This window comes from Microtus ochrogaster, chromosome 1 (assembly GCF_000317375.1).
Source record: "Microtus ochrogaster isolate Prairie Vole_2 chromosome 1, MicOch1.0, whole genome shotgun sequence".
NCBI lineage: Eukaryota > Metazoa > Chordata > Mammalia > Rodentia > Cricetidae > Microtus > Microtus ochrogaster.
The window spans coordinates 117314272-117335493 of NC_022009.1; the positions used below are offsets into that span (position 1 = coordinate 117314272).

Sequence of the window (21222 nt, forward strand, 5' to 3'; positions counted from 1 at the left end):
TATGAATTTTGATATGGACAAAGAAATCATTATAGTTGAGTTGGTCTCTATCTCCTTTGCATGGTGTGGAGATCCCAAAACAATTGAAGGAACTAGAAATTAAAATGAAAGACTCATTTTTTTCTTATAATAGGTGACAATGAATCTTATCACTTCATTGGGTTGTCTTTCTAATGGTGGAGCCAGACCATTTTATTTTTCTTCTAATACTTTGTTTTTGAACCCCGTTTCTGACACAGAGATTCTAAAATTCTAAAACTAACCTGGGTAATAGAAACATCTTTTGTGCTAATGAAGCAAATTCTGTTGATTTCTTAGACTTGTACTGGTCAAAAAAAAAAACAAAACACCAAATCATGATTACAAGCTTGGAGATTCCTTATCTTACAAACTTTAAGAAGAGGGGATTGATCAGAAATGAAATTATTAATCAGTGAAAGTTGCGAGAAGAATCCTTGGCAAAATGTACAAATTATGATTGTTGAGAAACTTCTTGGTAGAAATCTCTTTGGTATTCTGGAAGATTGTTGTATCCTCATTTTTCAAGGCAAAAGCCTCTACTCCTTTCAGGAACTTGTCCTGTGAATCTCATTATCATGTGTTATTGTAATCTTTTATTAATAAGACAATAAATGTATTTAATGACTTCTGAAAGCAATCTCAAGGCATAAATGCAGCAAAATATAGTGCTTTCATTGCCTTCAGGGTAGTACTTTATGTTACTTTAATGTCATCACCTTTAGAGTCTGTAGATCAATATGCATTTGCTCGCTGAGTACGGTATGTCATCTTAGATGTTTCAGTGTTGTAATTCCTCAGTGAGTAATAATTGGTCATGCATTTTAGAAGTATTAAGGCAAAATTTGGATATACAAACTGTGTACTCTTTGTAGTAAAGCATCAGCTGTGCATTCTGTGATTTGTATTAGTGATTGTTCTTTTCAAAGTTCAAGACCGTAGAGCAGGTATACAGCAGAGGTGTGTTATCTGTGTTCTTTAATTGATTTAGTCAGAAAATCTGCTTTTTCAAGTTCAAATTTTTTCATGACAAACATTTGTTTTTCTACTTCAGACTTCTCATTGACCCATTCCATGGGTATTTTATGTTCTATTGATTGCCACAGCTAGTACAGTATTGTGCACATAGTTCATAATACAATACTATTGGATTGTACTGTCACCATAGCTCAGGGAATAAGATGTTCATCAAGTACTGCTTAATGGGCCCTATGAAGAATGCCACAAACATGATAGAAAGGAAATAAAACTTCTTTTAAGAAAATTATTGCTTAAGTGATATAATGAATAACTTCTCTGAGCCTCAGCTTTATAAAGGTAATAGCAAAAATATTATTAAAATAAAACAAGGGTGGCACCTCATAAAGTCACAGCATATGCTACGTGACAATTTGTATTATAAAACACTTATTAGGTACAGTGTTGGGAAGCAATGTTCTTTGTGTGTCAACTCACTCTGATATTCAAAAAATGGGCAAGTGCCTGGGTTCCCATCAATCAGACTTCTCTTAAAAGAAGTACCTAAGCAAAGGAGCCATACATTTTGCTGTAGTTTCTTTGGTAAGGAAAACCTTCTTTTATGTCTTTATTAAACTTTTGAAAAACTTTATTAGGCTTTGGAAGTCCTGTAATGTATAATGAGACATTAAAATTATTGAGTCATAACTAAAATTAATTCTAATCTATTTAAAAAATTAACTGGAATTTTCTACCTTTTGCCATGCAATAGTCATTATAAATTTTTATTCGTTTATACAATTACTGTTTCCCAAAATGTTTCCTATATTTTTAAATCACAAAAGGCAAATAATACATAAACTTTGTTGCCCTCCTTCTCTAGGGCAACTGCCCTACCACCCCACTTTAAGTGAGTCAGTCACCTGACATGTGGCAACTAGCAGCCGCACAGATGGACCACTGAGGGTAATCACACGATTGCTGGGTTTCACAACACGAGTGCTTAGATTGACTTTGCTTGCCTGCCAGCTATATACACACTTTTGGCAGACCCACTATTTGTAAAGACCCAGAGAGAAAGAGGACTCAGATCCTCATTCATCTGGTATCAACTTTCTCTGTAACAAGTCTACAGCTCAGTTCAGAAATAATGTTTTCACTGCATCTTAGTTCCAGAATCAATGTCAGCTTAACTCATAACTACAAATTGGGAGTAAGCCATTTTGATTAAGTCATACAATAATAAGTTTATTACGGCAACCTTGTAGCCCTTCATGCAATGTCTTCTACCAACAGAAAAATAGGAAGAGAGAACTTGGGGAACACACATCTATTTTATTCAAAATACAAGATTTCAAAAATAAAAAGAAACACATTTAATATTTATATTGATGAAATCTATGTTTTCTTACTAGTTTTCCTCTCATAACCTAGATTTCCATTTACATTTCCACTTCCATTTCATATTTAAAGATTCTTTTAAAAGAGTGATTTCTGGAGCTGAAGAGCTGGCTCAGTAAATTAAAGCCTTTCTCGCTCTTATAAAGGACCCATTATTGGGCCCAGTACCTACATACACCATACTTCTTCAAACCATGTATAAGGCCAGCTTTGAAGAACTTATGTCTTCCTCTGGTTTCTACAGACAAGAGCATTCACATTCTTTACAAGCCCACAGACATGTTCACGTGTACATAAATAAAATAAAAGTGTATCTTTACAAACAAAGAGTGATTGCACTTTCTATATATGTATGGAGCTGTATATATTATTGTGATGTGTATTCTAGTATGGAAGTATACAAAATATTCTATTGTGAGACTACAGACACTGAACTAGTTCCCAGAAATACAGATATGGGTTTCTAAAAGTTCATCCATGATAGTGAATGCATAATAATGAGGAATCCGGTGTGATATTTTCCTATTTTATAAGGGTGATAAAATGCAGCTAGAAAGAAATAATTATCCTTCATAAGGGTCAGACAACCTAGAAAAAGAAACTGACACATTTTTTAGCCTGATAAAATGTGTAGTACTTAATTTTAAAATGTACAAAAGTGGGCAAGGTAGCTTATACCTATAATCAAAACTTGGCAGGCTGACAATAGAAGATATTCATGGGATTGAGGAGATCTTGGGCTATAGACTGAAACCCGTCTCAAAGAAATGAGCAAAGAAGAGAAGGAGAAGAAAGGTGGAAAGAAAAAAGAAAGGGAGGAAGAAAAGGAGAAGGAGAAGAAATGAGAAAAGAAAAGTAAAGCCAAGGGTAACTGGAAAGATAAGAGAAAGGAAAAGGTAAGGGATGGGACATTTATAATGGAAATGAGTGTGAAATATGAAACTATTATACAACATGGATGCAAGAAAATTGAAAACAACACAAAATATAATTTCAAACAGCTTGTATATACTATTTTAAATAGAGAGGTGCCTGGAGTTACAACTTCATGGTAGAACACTTGTGTAATATACATATAGCTCCAAGTTCTTTCCCTAATGTTTACACATACACACTCACACAAACACACATACATACACACACACCACACAAAAATTATCATAGCTGTAATGTTGTTTCTGCTTTATAAAATACTTTGATTTTATGCGAGATTCATGTCTTTTTTACAGTTGACTAGCTATGTGTTTGAAGAGTCTTTGATCAAAATGGAAGATTCAATAATTTATAATAAGGAATATAGGCTTTATTTAAATAATTACATTATAATCATTTGCAAAACACACAGCATTTGAATTAGACCCTCAGGAAAAGTTTTATTCTACTGACTGAGCTTCTGCATCATCCTTCTCCTGTCTCGCTTTAGGGTCCTAAAATGTGTTGAATTAATTAAGCTAAAATCCTAGTGGTTTTCAAATGACTTTTGCCTTCATAACACATATAACAATACATTTAAAAGCTGTGATGATTTTACATTTAAAGCATTTGCCATTTTCTTATCTCACATTTTACAGTATTATCATTCAAAGCCAAATTATTGGAAAACTGAAGTAGCCCCCTTAATAATTTTCCTGATTCTTCCAGAACTGTCTTTACCATTGTTCTGTTTGCCACAGGGGAGGTATAATGAGGTGGAATTTTTAAATCAGATTCCTTGTTCTTATTTTCTTAAGTGCTCTCCATTGATGTTAGAATAAAACACAAAGACCCTCTGTATTGCAACTTCATCTGTTACTATTTTTCTATACCACCTATGAATTTTAATTTTCCTTAAATATTTAAGCATTTTGACTTGGAATTGATGTTTATATCTTTGCCTAACATGTTCCTCATTCCCATTATTACTGGAGTTTTAGAGCTAAAACTTTGTTTCTACAAAGCCCTGCAGATTCATCATGTTCTACATTACATCAAATAAATAAAGAAGTGTTAAAAAAAACAGAGAAAAGATATTTATTCAATGCTTCATACTAAAAAGACAGACATATAAATGGCTATAGTATTCTCAATCTTTTCTTTAGGATACTGTCATGTGGTTCAGTTTTGAAAAGAGGGCAATTGGTAGACATAAGCAAGCAAGCTTGATCAAAGTCTGATTCCACTCATCATTTTCTACTTATTGTCTCACTTTAAGTTCTTCAAGGTTGATCTGGCCCTGTGATATAGTCAGATAAAGTGTTCAATACCTCGCTCCTAGATACTGTCATCTGGAAGATTCCGTCTTACAATGTGTTTCTACCCGAGTTCAATTTGACTCAGTAGAAAGATTAGGAACAATAACTTACCTCTGTGAATTTTTTTTAAAAGTATAGAAGACAGAGCTAGAGAGATGGTTCAGAAATTAAGAGCACTTGCTACTCTGGGAGATGACTAGTATTTCTCCTTAAACCAGATTATAACTGCCCATAGCCCCAGAATCAAGGAATAACCTACATGCCCAGTGTTTCATCCCAACCCAAGTCATAACTGCCTATAACCCCAGATGCAGGAAATCTTTTTTCTTTTTCTTTTTCTTTTTTTTTTTTTGGTTTTTCGAGACAAGGAAATCTTATTCTGATTTCTTTCTCTGATCTCTGAAGTTATCTCTATCCACATATATGTATTCTGAACACCATATACATAATAAAATACAATAAATCCAACATAAAAGTAACAATAAAAAGAAAGACAGACACAAAGGGAAGGTAGAGATGTAGGATTTCCTTTCAGTTTTTGGTTTCTTGTGAGTGAGGAATCGGTGCTGAAAGAAACAAAACAAACAAAACATATAAACAAATAAAACATCTTCTAAATACCTGTTTCAATTTTGACTAAGATTTAATTATAACTGTCTTCAGGGAAATTTCATAACTCTTACATCCATCCTGTAGGCAAACATGATCACAGTAATCTAATAAATAAGATCTTGGGTTTTTGTTTTTTGTTTTGTTTTGTATATAGGAATGGATAAAAAATGCCAACCAGAGTATAAAACAAGACATAGGTTTCTTTATTTAAAAAAGTCTTTTTCTAAAATAAAAAGAGAAAAAAATAACTGTAATATCTTATATATCAGTCATACTTATTTACTGAGATACTGTGGATATAATTCTACAAAGAGTAAGATAGAACTTGAACAGAATCAAATGTATAATATGAAGATTTGTCTTAAACATAAAATTCTAATGTTTTTGCCCCTGTTCACCATTGTTCATATCTTATCAGTAAAGAAAATGTAGCAAAAGCGTATGTAGAAAAAGGTTAAAGGCACTGTGTCTTTTTAAAAGATAATTTCTGGTGCGTCTTTATTTTGTGAAAGGGAGAAAGCTTATGAATTTAGGCCTGTCAATAACATCAATTTAGGACAAATAGTCAAATAGTTAATGAAGTATATAGCAAACTATAAAGAATTTGTAATTATTTTTCAAATAAGTGAATATAAGTCTTGTTTTCCTTCAAGGACTTCTATTGGCTGATTTTATTTCCTGCATACAATCTTAAATTTTAATCCAAGAGTTGTGTACCACTGAGCATGCAAGAGCCATTTGAGACTCAAATTTCTTGAGACAAGTGTGGCCAATATTTAAGGACTTCAGAACTCTCACCATATATACAATTTTTAATAGCATTGTCTTCAAATGTCCTCCAAGATTTGATGGCTGACCGTTGTTCACAGCATCCGTGTCAGTAGTCTAAGACAGGAAGACCTTGGATGCAGCTTTTTAGTATAATTTACTTTATCCATCTTTATGCTAGGTAACACTTGCAGAGCCTATAGCATTAGCATTCAGTTATTGGGAACTTTTTCATGAGAATAATCAACCAACCATGTCTCCCTCTGATAGAAATTATATTTATTAAGAATAAGTAATATATGCAAATGGTACAAAGTATAAAAGGAGCTACAAGATAAGACAGGAAAAATAATTTATTTTTCTATTCTTTGCTATAGCCAGTGGGGTAGAAACATCAACTGTTCCACATTATATACATTTACCAGGGACAGGCTGGGCATATGGAGTACATAAACCATTCACATTGATTTTTAGATAGAAATCCTAAAACATATACAATAGTACTATCATTGATTTATTTTGTAATTGAGACCATCTAGAAGACTTTCCAGATCAGTCTCTAGAATTCTCTATCTAACTCCTGCCAGATGTCTGACTTAGATTATGAATAACTCAGATTAACTTTATTTCTTTTCAATTAGGGCATATTTTAGATTTTTTAAAAATTTCCTAATGAAACAAAAAAAAATGTCAATTTCAGAAATTCTGGAATGTGTGAAGCACTCAATACTTTTTGCTGATAAACAATGGTCCTTGTGTTTATAGGCTAAATGATTTATTTAGTATACATTTTTTGAATTGCATTTAATTATTTTGTATATGGTATTACACTTTTCAAGTGTTGAAGTTCATTATTTTAAAAAAATAATATATGACTTTTATTTATCTTTCATAATTTTCTTGTGTTTCATTTTATCTCTTTGTTTATTTTTAGGTGTATGTGTGCATTCCTGCGTGTGTGTGTGTGTGTGTGTGTGTGTGTGTGTAGATATGAACATGAGCACAGGTACAGGTACTTAGAGAAGCCTTAGATCTGGAGTTAAAAGGTGATAGTAACTGCATAGTGTGGGTGTTTGGATGAAACTGAAATCCCTTTCAAGAGTTTTACATGCTCTTAACTGCTCAGCCATCATTCCAATCCCATTAATTCTTTTATTTTTAAGTCTTTAATATTTTAATTATTTCAAGCCATGTTTTTTGTCACTTATATTGATCCTAATGAGTGTTTCATAACTGAGAACTGACATCCTTTTTACCATATCTTTTTCTTATGATCTGTCTGTGATCCATGATGTCCTTCCTGAATTTTAATACCATTTAACAACTACAAGACATATGGCATTTCTTGTTCTGTTCTTAAGATACTCTGATTTAATGATAATAGACAACAGAATTTATCACAATATTCTACAATATCCTTTCTTTCTTCTTATCCTTTTTTTGCAAGGTCACAGCCCATGGTTTCATTCATACTCGTAGGCAAGTGCTCATCCCTGAGTGATATCTTTCCCCTTTACATAGTTTTAAAGTAGTATCTCTCACTGTGACGTTCAGCTTTACCTGGACCTTCTGATCTTCTTCTTCTGAACACTTAGAATCACAGATATATGCCACCATGACTGAAATTGATTTCAATTTATATTATCCTTCTAAATAATTTTTTTTTTATTTTCTAGTGACTGTCTTGGTGTTTATACTGTAGTATCCTATTTTTCCACTCTCTCCTCTAGCCTTTTCCAGCAAATGCTTTGCTAAATAATAAAAGAGTTTTAAACCCTGCTAAGCATATAAATGTAACAGTAGCAGCGGAGGTCCATTAAGGAAATGCTACTTCCTTCCAGTTCAAAGAACTTAACCTCCCTCAGTGTGGAACCATGCCATTATTTACTCCCTTAAAAGTTAAACAGATGTGGGAACCCATGACATGGCTAAAGGACCACCCATCAGGAAGGTTGATTCGCATTAAGCAAATAGTAAAGAAATTAGAGTAATAATTTTCTATACATTAATGACATAATTTACTTTTCCTTTCCAGAATACTTGTTTCTGTTGAGCCTAGGCACAGCAATGTTGTTGTCTGTCTGTTTTTCTGAGTTCTCGGACCAAAAGAAATGCAACTTAAAAAAAAAAAAAAAAGACTGGACACATTTTCCCACGCTGACTTTCAAACATTTCTTTTCTAAGTTGCCCCTGTCCTTTCTGTTACAGCACTATTTACACTATTTTTTCTCTGCCTTTTCTCCTTCTCCCTGCTCTGGACAATGACCAAACTATGCAGCTTCATAGTCTTGTTTGGTTTTGTTTGTTTATCCCCCCCCCATCCCGCCTTTAGATTCTAACAAAATTGCCCTTAGAAACACTTCTGAGTCCACCCTTTTATTACTTTATTAACAAGATTAAGAGACCTAAGAGTGGCCCTCGATGTCCTCAGAAGTTTCTGTCATTCCAGACAGGACTCTCCTAAGTTTTCAGTAACAAAGACACATTATAATTAATATGCCAGTGTTTGTGAATGTAATATAAAGAAATGAACTCCTTAGTCAAAGTGTTAGTTGAAGAAGGATAGAAAGGCAGGGAAAAAATAGAATAGAACACATTCCATTATTTTGGAGTTTGTTGGAAGTTTCTTAGCAACTGAGCTGAGATTTGACTAAACAACAGATTTTTTATAAAGATTACTACACCGAAACAATATTCTTCTATATAAAGTTATTAAAATGTGTTAGGAAGTATTTTCCCTCCTTTTGTAGATTTATTAATTTCACAGACACAAACCTGCAGTCTTTGAGGTATCTCTCAATCCAAACTATAGATGTTGTTTATATAAAATCATGTCTTAACTTCCTTGATACTTCAGTTACTTGTGCTTTCACATTCTCAGCCTACAGTCTTGCATAGGACAGGTCAGCCATTACAGCCTGTGATCCCATTCACCAAAACCAGAAAAAGAAACACAGAAGCAAACAAAAAAAAAGTGTCAAACCCACAGACTTGAAAGCTAAGCAACATTGCTTAATTATGAACAGCAAATAATATTTTAAAATATAATGGATTTATATTTGGAGATACAGTTGTCAGAGTAAAGTTCATATACAAACATAATTAAATAGAGTCAGTCTAAAACCACTGATTTAAAACAGTTTTATTCAGCCTATACGGGAGGGCAGTGTTGAGGTCCCTATTATAGTAAATATTTTCCATTTCTTTAAAAAGCAAAAGCACTGCAGTATTTGCAATAATCCTCCTTCTTGATACCAGCATTGTTTTGGGTGGATTTAATTTGCTAGGCATGGCTTCTTTAAGAGAGGCTCCTGACTCAGCGTTAGTAGCAAAACCTGTGCAACTGTTTTAAGAGGCCTTGCTACCAAACACTTAAGCAGTGTTTATGAGCAGCAGCTGGCTTGATTCTTGGTGGTGGTATGAACCTAGAAACTCCACAGAGTTTTTTTTTGGGGGGGAAGTGGCTCCCATGAGTACCTCCACCATGAAGCTAGCTAGACTCTCAGGAAGCCAAGGAATTGGCATATCCTGCCACCAAAGCTGTGGCTTTAATCCTAGCCATTTCAATTAACAAATTAAAGATTCATGTGATGAGAAAAAGAGAAATATACAATAAAGACATATTAATATGAGAAAAAAATCTTTAAATAGTTTACAGTATGTTTAACAATATATTTAGATTTGGAAGAGAATAGAAAATAGGATAGAAAAAGTTCTTAAAAGAAAGAGAGTAGTTGGGAATGGGGGTGGCACATACACTTGGGAGACAGAGTCAGATGGATCTCTATGAACTCAAGAGCAGCCTGGTCTACAGAATGAGTTCCAGGACAGCCAAAGATACACAGAGAAACCATGTCTCATTTCCTGTGAAAACAAAAGCAAAACCTCTTCTCCAAAGTAACATATTTTTTGACTTAAATTGTGAAGTCAAGACATATTCAAAGTGTGTATGTTACATTAATCCAGCAGCATTTGTAATCAGATGTCTTTTATATTTGCTTAAAAGAGACATTTTCAGAATTATTGCATAACAATGTTATAAAAAAAACAAAGAAATGAACATTTTCCAAAGAAAATAAAATAATGTTGAAGAACTACTGGAAAGAATGATTGCTCTAAAACTAAAACTGAAAAAAAAAAGTGCCTGGGGCAAAGGCCAATGACATATGGAGAAAACACTAAGTCCTCTTTTCAATATCCTGAAACAGTTTTCTGGAAATCCTATTTAAGAAAAAAATGTGTTAATTAAATTCAGCTCCCATAGGAAGATTCTTGCTAGTGAGGATCACTAGCTGTAGTTAAGATAAACTGGCTTCACAATACAAATCTCAATATATGCCTGGAGCTTACCAGGTATTCCTAGATTTACATCAGGAAAAAAGGAAAAAAAACAATATAAATAACCAACAAAAAATAAGGAGGAGGAGGAGGAGGACAGCAGCAAAAAAGCAGAGGGAAAAGAAAAGAAATCCAAGTAGAAGGACATTTGTTAGCAGGAATCAATGAGGAAAAGCATACAACCATGAAAACTCGAATTTCATTCAGAGGAGAAGAAAAGGAAAGCCATAGGCTCAAAAACTATTAAGAAGCACTGAAAATTAAAACGGGCGTTGGCTTCAACAATAATGTAAAATCATCTGACTGTGTTCAGAAAGATATTTGGAAAAGTTCACTCAAAAATTAGACTATTGCTGTCTTCATCAGAGGAATCACAATTTCTGAAATATGTCTGCTGCAAGCAACTTTTTCTTTTCCAGTACATTATAATAAAAAATTGGTAAAAGCTGGTGTGGACCTGGGACCTGTTAAAAATGTTGGATTTTGTTTATTATTAAACTAAAATTTGAGCTAAAGCTAAAGAGCAAAACAGACTTTCTTTGATACTACTGAATAAAAAAAAAAAAAAAAAACAGACATGGAGTAAAAAACTCAGAGGATTTAAAGTGCTGAAGTGATCCGGTGGGATGGCACCAAAAAAGGCTGGAGACGGATGACCAAAAGGATAGGCACCGCTCAAGGACATTTTTCTCTGATTGTATAATCTACCGAAGAATCTCTGTTCTTCAAAGACCAATTTTGGCTTACTCCTTTTTGTATGCAGAGATGGAAACACTCTTCGGAAATATCCCTTTCAGAGTGAAGATTCCCAGGGTATTGAGAAAGATAATATTCCCTCAGAGGCAAAACTGAGAAACAACTGGAAGAAAATTCAAATACTTCTACAAGAGATCAGCAGGATTTTTCAAACAATTCTCTCAAAATTAGTTTATAAATAAAATATTTAATAACATCAAACTTTGCTATTGTTGCCACTTCTGGTTCTAATGTATATACATATATATATATATATATATATATATATATATATACATATATGAGAGGAGCTGTGTATATTCATATTTTATAACTGTATGACTATATATTTCTTTTATAAGATATACTACATCATTTTGAATTAATTGTAGTGATTAATTAGGTGAATATCATGTGATCATCCTACTATTTTTCTCACTTTCTGTTTTTTACCATATAAAGTCATTTAACAAATATCTTTGTTCTACTTCTATGATGGAAGAGGTTTTTTTGTATAAATGAATATGTGTATATGTATGATGCACTTTGCTTGGCTATAATAAAATAACATGACCAAGGGAACTTATAGAAGGAAGCATTTATTGGGCTTATATTTCCAGAGGGATAACAATCCCCAGTGGGAAACATGGCAGCAAACAGCAGTCATGGTGCCTGTAACAGGAAACTTAGAGCTTACATCTTCAAACACAAGCATGATACAGAAAGGGTGAAGTAGAAGAATAATGAGGTTATATATCTCAAAGCCTTTCCAGAGTGAAACATCTCTTCCAGCAAGGTTGTTCCTCTTAAATCTCCCAAACAGCACCAGCTGAGGATCATGAGTTCCAATATCTGAGCCTGTGCCTGGGGGAGGGGTGTTCTCATTCAAATCGCTATATTTTCTCACTTAGTAGATTATGCATCCCAAACATATCTCTCTCTCCATCCTTGCCTGAGAAAATTGACCCTGCTTTGTACGAAGAACTCAAAATTATCTGCCCTGAAGGAAATGCTAGGCAAGGCTATACAGATGTTCCTTAGTGTCAATTAATTATTTTCTGTAGACCTTTAAGGAGACTAAGAAAGCTCCTAGAAGTGAGGTCTTTGAGGTCAATGACTCTACTAAAGAATTTACTGAACTTTCTAGTTCACGAAAGTAGAGGTCCGGGGAACATGTGTGAGAATAGATCTTAACGATGTAGGATCATGGTAGAAGGAACATAAAACTGGATCAGGCTGAGATTATTGATATACACCCACTGAATGATGATTCTAGGTTGTTTGTGGAAGCTTTCACAATTGAAAAAGGGTAGCAGAGGTATATATAATTGGTAGGCTGATGTATTTATCAAATGATATTCTACTTAAAAGAAACTGAATGGCCTGCTATATTGACAAGGCTTATTATTGATTATGGGAATTTTAGGACACAGAATTTGGAACGTTAGAGAAGATAAACTTGGAAATATCTATTTCTTTACAGTGGCAGGGCAAAGAATACATGCCCTGAACTACAAAAAACGGTGAGTGGGTAGCATGGAAAATGCTGAGAGGGCTCCAACGCATTTGTAGAGCCTTGTCATTGTTCTTTTCCTTAGGTCAGATCTTAACATTGAAGATGCTGCTGCTCAATGCATTAATTAATTGTAATGGGTTTAATTGGGCCACTGACTTGCATAGGTCAGGTGGCATCATTGAATTGTCAAAGGCAAGACAAGTATAGGTATTGGAATGGGCCACACATACAAAGCAATGTGTGCAAAGGTCTGACCCATAGGGACCTTTGGTACTGTCTAGTGAAACATGGTATTTCTAGGAAGAAATTAAATAGAAGCCTATCTGTTTGTTTCATCTCTGTAAACAGAAAAACTCTAGAACAAATGCAAGAAAGGATAAATTGGATTGTCGTAATAAGGAATCTCTACATGCCAATTTTCAGACTTGAGCCAGTTAGAAAGCCTAGAACTTCGTGAATGAGGGAAGACCAAGTCCCCATGAATTAGGATTGTGTTAGCTTACTGAAGAGTTTTATTGTTAGCCTTCTGTCTTCTACTAGAGTAACTAAGCATTGAGGAAAAATAAACAATCCAATTTGCATGACCTATTGGATACTGATTTTTAATTCACATTACTTCCAGGAAACCCATAAAGATAAGCTGCTTACTAAATGTGGAGGAAAAGAAATGGGTAGTAGAGAAATGTAGTTATAAATACTGGCCAAGATTCGTTTGCAGAAATGATTGAAATTGGTATGAATTTCTGTCTTATTATGTTAACAATATGTTAGCATGTATACACAGATATTTTTGATTTCTTCCCTCTATATCTTTTGCATGCACTGTAACATCAATCAAGATAATATCATTGGTTAAGTGTTATACATCAATATTGTCATATTTAAGTTGAGAGACACTATAAGACTAAGGATTCTTCAAGGGATTTTGCTAGCTATTCTAAAATAGATAATATGTTTACAGCTTTTCATGAGACAGTTATAGATTGTTAGGTGTAATTATGACTTTATTATTGCTTTCATTTGGAAATTAAAACTTTGCTTGAGGAAAGCTAGCTATATGTCAGGCTGACAATGGATGGATTTGTAATGCCTAATTTTGGTGTCATCTTGACGGTTGCTGAAATTAACTTATTCCCATGTTTCAGGACAGACCTGAGAGTGATTTTTCTTAATCAGGTTATTTGAAACAGAGAGACCCATCCTAAATATGTTATGCACCTTATGGTGCCTGCTCAGATCAAAAGACATGGAAGAAGGAAATTTTGCATTTTACCTGCTTAGCCTAATTCTTGCAGGTAAATTTAATCTATTCTGTTAATGTGACATCCCTTCTCTAATATTAGAACACACTTTTGGGGATTCAAAAGAAGACAAAAGTCCAGGAACTGTAGTATTTCTTGAGGCTTCCAGCACCTGAGTGGGAATGCTGAGACTTTCGGCCTTGGGTATTGAACAGTTTCTATATTCTAGGCCTTTCCAGTTAGAGACAGCCATTACTGAACTACTAATATATTTCTGCTAAACCACTCAAATAAATTTCTTTATAATATGTGTATTTATTCTATCTGTTCTGTTCCTTTAAAGAACCCTAAGACACATTTGTATGCATTTTTATAACTGCTGATGAACTTTTCTTTATCTTGTTCAGTGTGAAAGGGTAGTAAATAATGGTTTACATGCAGGCTACTTAGGCAAAGCATTTCCATCCTACAAATCTGCTTTTTAAACTGGTGTTGTTGAGTTCAGTATTGACAGCCATGCTATGAAATTTCACTATTAATTTTGTTGTTTCCTTCAGCAATGTGCAGATTGTCTTATTTATTAGGCATTGGGTTGTGTCACAGCTAAAATTTTATTAATAATCATCCAAGAAATTTTCAGATTGATAAGAACTTAATTACTTTACTTTTTAAATTATCTCATCATTATAATGTTCAAAAATATTATTTTATTATTTTTCAAAAATTAGATATTATAAGAAGGGAACTTTTTAAAAAGATGAGTCTTATTGCTTTAGTTCTCATAAATCAAAATTTGAACCTTAATCCACTAAAATCATTTTTCAGCATATAAATAATTGATCAAAATAAAAGTCTAAACTGCCTGGATTAGCCACACTTAATCTTTTATAATCTAAAACATGTTTATTTTTCATATTTTGAGAAATGAATCAAAAGATCACCTAAGTTAGGTGACAGCTATATGACTTTATAGTAACAGTTCCTCATTATTAACCAAGAGAGGACTGACTGATGTCGAGTCTAGATTCACATGCATTCAATTCATGAGTAATTTAACTTGAACATTTGTTTCATCTGTGAATCTGTTAAAGGCACAATATCCAAGAGTTCCTATAAACCGATTTCGGGGTCTGCCCCAAAGCACAGCATGGAGGAAAAGGGTTCACTTTTAAACAATGTATTCTTTCTCTGTGGACTTCTTGTATGGGACCTGCTCCATATGCCAAGTCATTTTCAAAAACTGATGCCTGAAACGTGATTCCTGATGCAGGACAGCAAGTTGGTTTAATTTTTCAATGGTACATGAAATTCCTTGAGTTGGTGCTTGTCATCTTTTATTTCACTATCACCTTTGCCAGATACTATGGTTCTTATTTTTCTATTCTCTCTTGCTCCTGTATATATTACTAGCAATTTTTTTGTTATTTTACTATTCAATATTAACACTAAGTTTATAAATAAATTAGAGGAAACACTAACATAAGCTATAATATCTAGTGTTTCAAAATCTGACTCAGTTTTTCAAGATACTTTTTTCTACGTGGTTCGGAAAATGGAGGAGTTAATAAAAAGAGTGTGCTCCTTGTAGGCAAACCCATTAGGTTATCCAGGAAAACAAGATCAGAGGAGCACGTGGTATTAATACACAAAGTTTGTATTCTATAAATTAATAAATCAACTTATGGTGACTCGGTTCTGAAAGGTTAGTAAAATACTAAGTGAAAGACGCGAGGAATCAATACTCTCCTCTGGCATTTGTTTCGCTGCTGTCTAATAGCTTTCTTGGTATGTGTGGAGAGAGCTGCTGGTATTTTTGCTCTCATCTACAGGAAAATGAACATTCTATAAAGGGCAAATCTATTAATTAGAGACCCATACAACTCTCTTTCTTGCTAGTGTAATCGTTAAATTGATTCTTCCAGTCCATCATGTAATTGCTCCAGCGATGGAATCCTGCTTTCCACTCTTGCTCTGTTTCATCAATATTCCCTGTAAAACACAGAATTCATTGCATTAATCCGAAGTTTAATCTCTGTTTACATTACCTGAAAAATAATTCTAATTATAGATGACATTTTCTGCAAGTATACAGCATAGCAAGGTTTTATTTTTCATTATGTATTAAGCACTTCTATTACTACTAGAAAAGCCTCTAATAAATTTTATGCAGTATATTAAATAATACAACTAAAATGTATATAAAATAAAAATAATGTGAAAGCATGAATAGTATCATGTCAAATTATTATATGTTCTTTCATTATTTTCCCAGAAGACATGTAGATATTACTTCTATTAATGAACTCTTTAAGCAGTAGAAAAAAACTTCAAAATTCAAAATCTAGTCACACATAGACACTGGGGTATTATCTTCAGTTAAAGTACTTATATAAGTAAATGTTTATTAATATATAATGAGAACTTCATAATTATCATTCCATACAGACTTTTACATTCATTAAAATAAATTTTCATTCCATATGATGTTCAGTTATTTACAGTGTTGTCCACAAGAAAGCAGTTTAATATTTCCTTTGTAAAATACAAAGAAAACAAGAAAATATTGGCCTTCATGTAGTCTGTGAGTCATATGTAGTATTATCTGATGATTATGCCATTCATTAATCATTATTCCACATGTATACATTTTTTGTGATAAAGGGAAAAGAAACTTTAAAAATGAAATGGCTAAGAGGATAAACTGCAAGCATTTAGAAAAGCAAAAAAGTAGAAAATTGCTATTAAAATTACGGTAAATGTTGATAAATATCATTAAATATTAAAGTAGACTTTTCTTTAATATAAGAATATATCTATGTATACTTTCCATTTGTTGTTAGACAGAATTTTATCTTACAGAGAGAATCATATATAACAATATAATTTCTTCATTCTTGCTACAGTGGCACTAGTTTATGACTGGGACATTTTGATGTGAAAAGCATCTTAGCCTATCATGGAATGATGACTTTTTATGAAGAAGAGCCTTCCCTAGAATTTTGTGGAGAGAGAAATAGTAAGGATCCCCTCCATTGATGCCCTATAAAAGAAGTCTATGTGGGAAAGTAAACTTGTTTCATTTGTCATATGAACCACGGTTAAACGAAGAGTATCATCCATTGTCTTCAGTTTGTCACTTTCAATAGTGTATGCAAAATAAAGAAACTCTGAGAAGCAAAAAAATACACAGATATGTGACATAATTTAAAAATATGTTATGGATATGAATAACAACTATCGAAGTAATCAGTGTCTAACGTTCATTAATAATAAGATAAAATTTACCGATATACATAAAATTAATGGCTCTTGTTATTTTTTTCACAAGAGATTATATTGAAATATGTAAAATATAATTATTTTTATCTATATTTTTTAATTATAGATCATATTAAGAAGAAAATCGATTGCAGAATTTTAGGCATTTCTTCAACTAAAAAATACCAGTCAGAGGCAAATTTAACATTAAATATTTTCATACTAAAGAAAAACATATTTGGAATACCCTTTAAAAAAATAAAAACAGATGAAATATATTAACATACAAATAAAATGAAACAAAGCTAGCATGTTCTGGAGAGGACCTGGCAAACAAAAGCAGCGCAGCCTGATGGATGGAATGACGGTGTGGATGTGTTTCATAATGCGAAGCAGGAGAGCCTGGCATGCCGCGAAAGCTAATACATCCAGGAATCAACAACCCGGACCCGTCAGAGCTCCACTTGAAATTACTAAGCAGCTGTGCTTAAGACAGAATTGAAATTTCTTAGCACGGTGCAGAGGACACGTCGTCCCAGGTCTCTGGTTATCCGGCTCCCCTCTCCAGGATGCCTTCCTATTAAGATTCAATGCAGGTGTCTGCTCTTAATAACTTTCCACGATCCTGGACCGTGCCTCTGCCAATTCACTGTGAGTGAGCATGCGTCATATTTATGAGGGGCTTCATGGATTGCACAGTCCCTTTCTAGGGCTAGGGAACATAGCATGCTCTCTATACGCAGTTATATTAGTTGATGAAGATGAAAAGAAGGGAAATCATATTTCTATTCCGCATCTGGTTATACTACCCAAAATTGGATAAGATTTTGTTAAATGCAAACCACAGAAGCATAGCAATCTGCTTGAATCGACTAGTTATTTAGAGATTATTTTTCTCTTTCCAATTTTTAATATCTTGTGGATAATTGATTATGTCAATTTTGTTTTGAATAAAAAGATTTTATAATATTTGTGTTAACCAATGTCTTGAAAGTTAAGTTTCTTTTGGGAAATTATTTTTAGTTTTTTAGTTATAATTAACCACACAATTTCACCATTCCTTTTGCTTCATTCAGATGATCCCATATGCCCCTCTCTGCTACTTTTCAAATTCACGGCTTCTTTTTTCTTTAATGGTTCTATAAATGTATTTATATTTTGATAGCTGTCGCCCTGCCACACACCAAAGAAAACATCCTATTGCCTTTTTTGCAAGAATGTTAAGTGATACTCTAAAAAGTGTGTTACAACTATCCCTGGTGCATGAGCTAGCTTGTTGAAGCCCATTCCCTATGGTGGGATGCTATGGCCAGCCTTAACGCAGTGAGGGAGGGGCTTGTCCCTGCTCCAACTTAATGAGCCAAACTTTGATGACCCTTTGGGAGGAGTAGATGGGGTTTGGGCTGGGGGAAAGGTGGGGACCGGTGCAGGAGGAGGGGTGTGTGTGTGGGGGGGGTGGAACAGTGAATGGAATGTGAATGAAATTTTAAAAAATTAATCAAAATTTAAAAAACACATGTTGTCTAAGTAAAAATGTTCATTTTGATAATGAAACTATGGTAGCATTATTCTCCACATTAGTTTTCCATGATCTCATCTTCAATTATTAATCTTGCTAACTAATTGGAACTATCAGTAAATGATTCTAAAAGTAGCCAAGCTATAGACTATCTGAGCATTTTTGCATTTTTTTTTATTTTCATACATGTCTGTATGATGCTTTTCATACCACCTGTGTGGATATCCTGCTTGCTCTAGGGATCCTCTGTCTCCACCTTCAAAGACTAATTGTATTCACATGGATTTAGGGAATCAAAACACTAAGCAGCCAGTCTTCTCCACAGACCCCAAGATCACTTAAATTTAGAGAGGGTCTTCTTTAGATTGGTCAAGAATAATGCTCCATGATACTCAAATATCAGTCGAGAAATTGCTGTGTGTAATGTGTTTCCTTGTAAGATAAAATGAAGCTAAAATATTTTCTATTAACTTTCATCCTATATTTCTATCACTTATGATAATGAATGGATAATTTCTGTCTCCTTTTAAAAATAACTATGACTTCCTATATGATAATATTTTCAGAGAAATACAAACAGAAAAATATTTGATACAAACATGAGACATTTTGTTTCTTACAGGGCATGCAATAACAGTAGGCATGGACTGAAGTATAGCCCGGAAGTGAAGCACTGGAAGCCATGTGTTTAAACAAGTCTTAAGAATCATTGAATTTGAGAACATTTATTGCTCTAATGTAAACTGTAACTGAAGTGGCGCATAGAAAGTGTATTGCTTTTTCATTTGAAGTGAAGTAAGCATTTCTTGTTTCAAGAAAGGCAGTCAGTAGTAATTCTTTGAAAATTTCTTTTCTTTGTAGATCTACATTTGGGAAAAAAAAAACTTCAATCCAAACTTTAAAATATTATATTTGAAACCTTAAAGATAAAACAATGTTTGTTTGTTTTTGTTTATCGAGACAGGGTTTCTCTGTAACTTTGGGTTGTGTCGTGAAACTAGCTCTTGTAGACCAGGCTGGCCTTGAACTCATAGAGATTCACCTGCCTCTGCCCCACAAGGGCTGGGATTAAAGGTGTGCATTACCACCTCTCAACAAAACATACAAATTTTAATACCTGAAAAATGTAAGGTATAGTTTGATTATATATTTTAGAAATCTTCCTAACATTAACTATTTATAAAACTCAGACTATTGTGACAATTTATATGAATACATTGTTCTTTAACTTTAAAATATCTGTGTAGATACATATTAATTTTTCTCTGTTATGATTTATGGCATATATGACCCTGGCAGGTCCCACATGGGTGGGAGACAGACAGATAGGCCATGCAGAGAGAGCTTGGGTATGGAGAGTTTATTTAGTGGGTATTGGGAGGATATGGGAAGGTAGGGAGACATGGCGGTAAGAGACAGTAAAAGAGAGAAGAGACAGAAAGAGAAAGAAGAGGAGGGGGGACAAGAGAGGAAAAGGGTGCCTCTTCAGAAGAAGAACTGGGGGGAGAGAGAGAAAGAGAGAGGGGGAGGGAAAGTGAAGACCAGTTTGCCTCAGGAAAAAAGGAGAAGATTGCAAGTGGGCAGGGCTTGTCTCTTAAAGGGACGGTGTACCCCGGGCAGGTCAGCATAATTATAAAATTTGCTGTCTCTGTCTCTCTCAGGGTCTTTGTTTCTCTATGCATTTGTGGAGTGGTGTGTGTGTGTGTGTGTGTGTGTGTGTGTGTGTGTGTGTGTGTGTGTGTGTGTATGTGCACGTGAGCACGCGTGAGCATGGATGGATGCACGGTTCTGGATTATTATTTGGGTATTACTGAAGATGGGTCATAGAAAAAAGATATATTTTGGTGTGTGTTGGGGGTTAAAGTTAGTGCTCAGATTTCAAGCTCAGGTCTCTCTGCTTATTCAATGAGTTATTTACCCAATGAGTCATCTCTGCAAACACCTAGAAAATATATTACATTTGAACTCATTTGGAGGAATATTCAGAATACACTAGAAATCTAACAAATAAGAAATTATATTTCAAGACACACTAAATTTAATCCAAAGAAAATTAATGTGTTCTAGAAACGTTTCTTTTTAAGTTTAAGAGATGCTCACTGCTTTCAGAAGCAGTAACAGTCCTAAACTAGAGTTATATGAGAGGAAAAATTTTCAGATAGATCTTTTTGCATCCTACTTTCAAAATCGCTGGTACTTTAGTCATGGATCATCAATAACTAAAGAATCAAATCACTTACATTTACTTACTCAGACGCTCATTAATAATTCTTCCCTGTAGAACCTCACCCTCTCCTTTAAGTTGATCTCTTCCAGAGACCAGAATCTGGGGTTTGTGGTATGTTCAGTGGTATCTGTTTGGGTTTCTTGGCAGATCATGTGAGTTACCTCATTGTTCCTCACACCCGGAGAACACAAGAACAGCACTGTTGCTCTGCCAAGAGACACAGAGACTCCGCTCTGGATATATATTATGTCATAGAACATTTAGTCTTACTCAGAGCACAGATAGATCATTAAGCTCTTTCAAACAGATAAAGTACACAATTACAAGTTTGGTGATCAATGTCGATAATCAAAGGGCATATTAACCATCCTGACACTTCTCTGAGATGCTTATTTTTTTTA

The 21222-nt window shown here is 33.9% G+C and overlaps 1 protein-coding gene across 1 annotated transcript in view; it reads right to left on the minus strand.

The window, feature by feature from the left end:
* Nucleotides 1-11652: 11652 nt before the first annotated feature.
* The window catches only part of Bche (butyrylcholinesterase), a 50537-nt gene continuing 40967 nt past the window's right edge, over nt 11653-21222 (minus strand). The window contains exon 4 of the mRNA XM_005344108.3: nt 11653-15806. Within this exon, the coding sequence (XP_005344165.1) occupies nt 15682-15806 (125 nt within the window). The 3' untranslated portion in view covers nt 11653-15681. The remainder of the gene's footprint in view (nt 15807-21222) is intronic.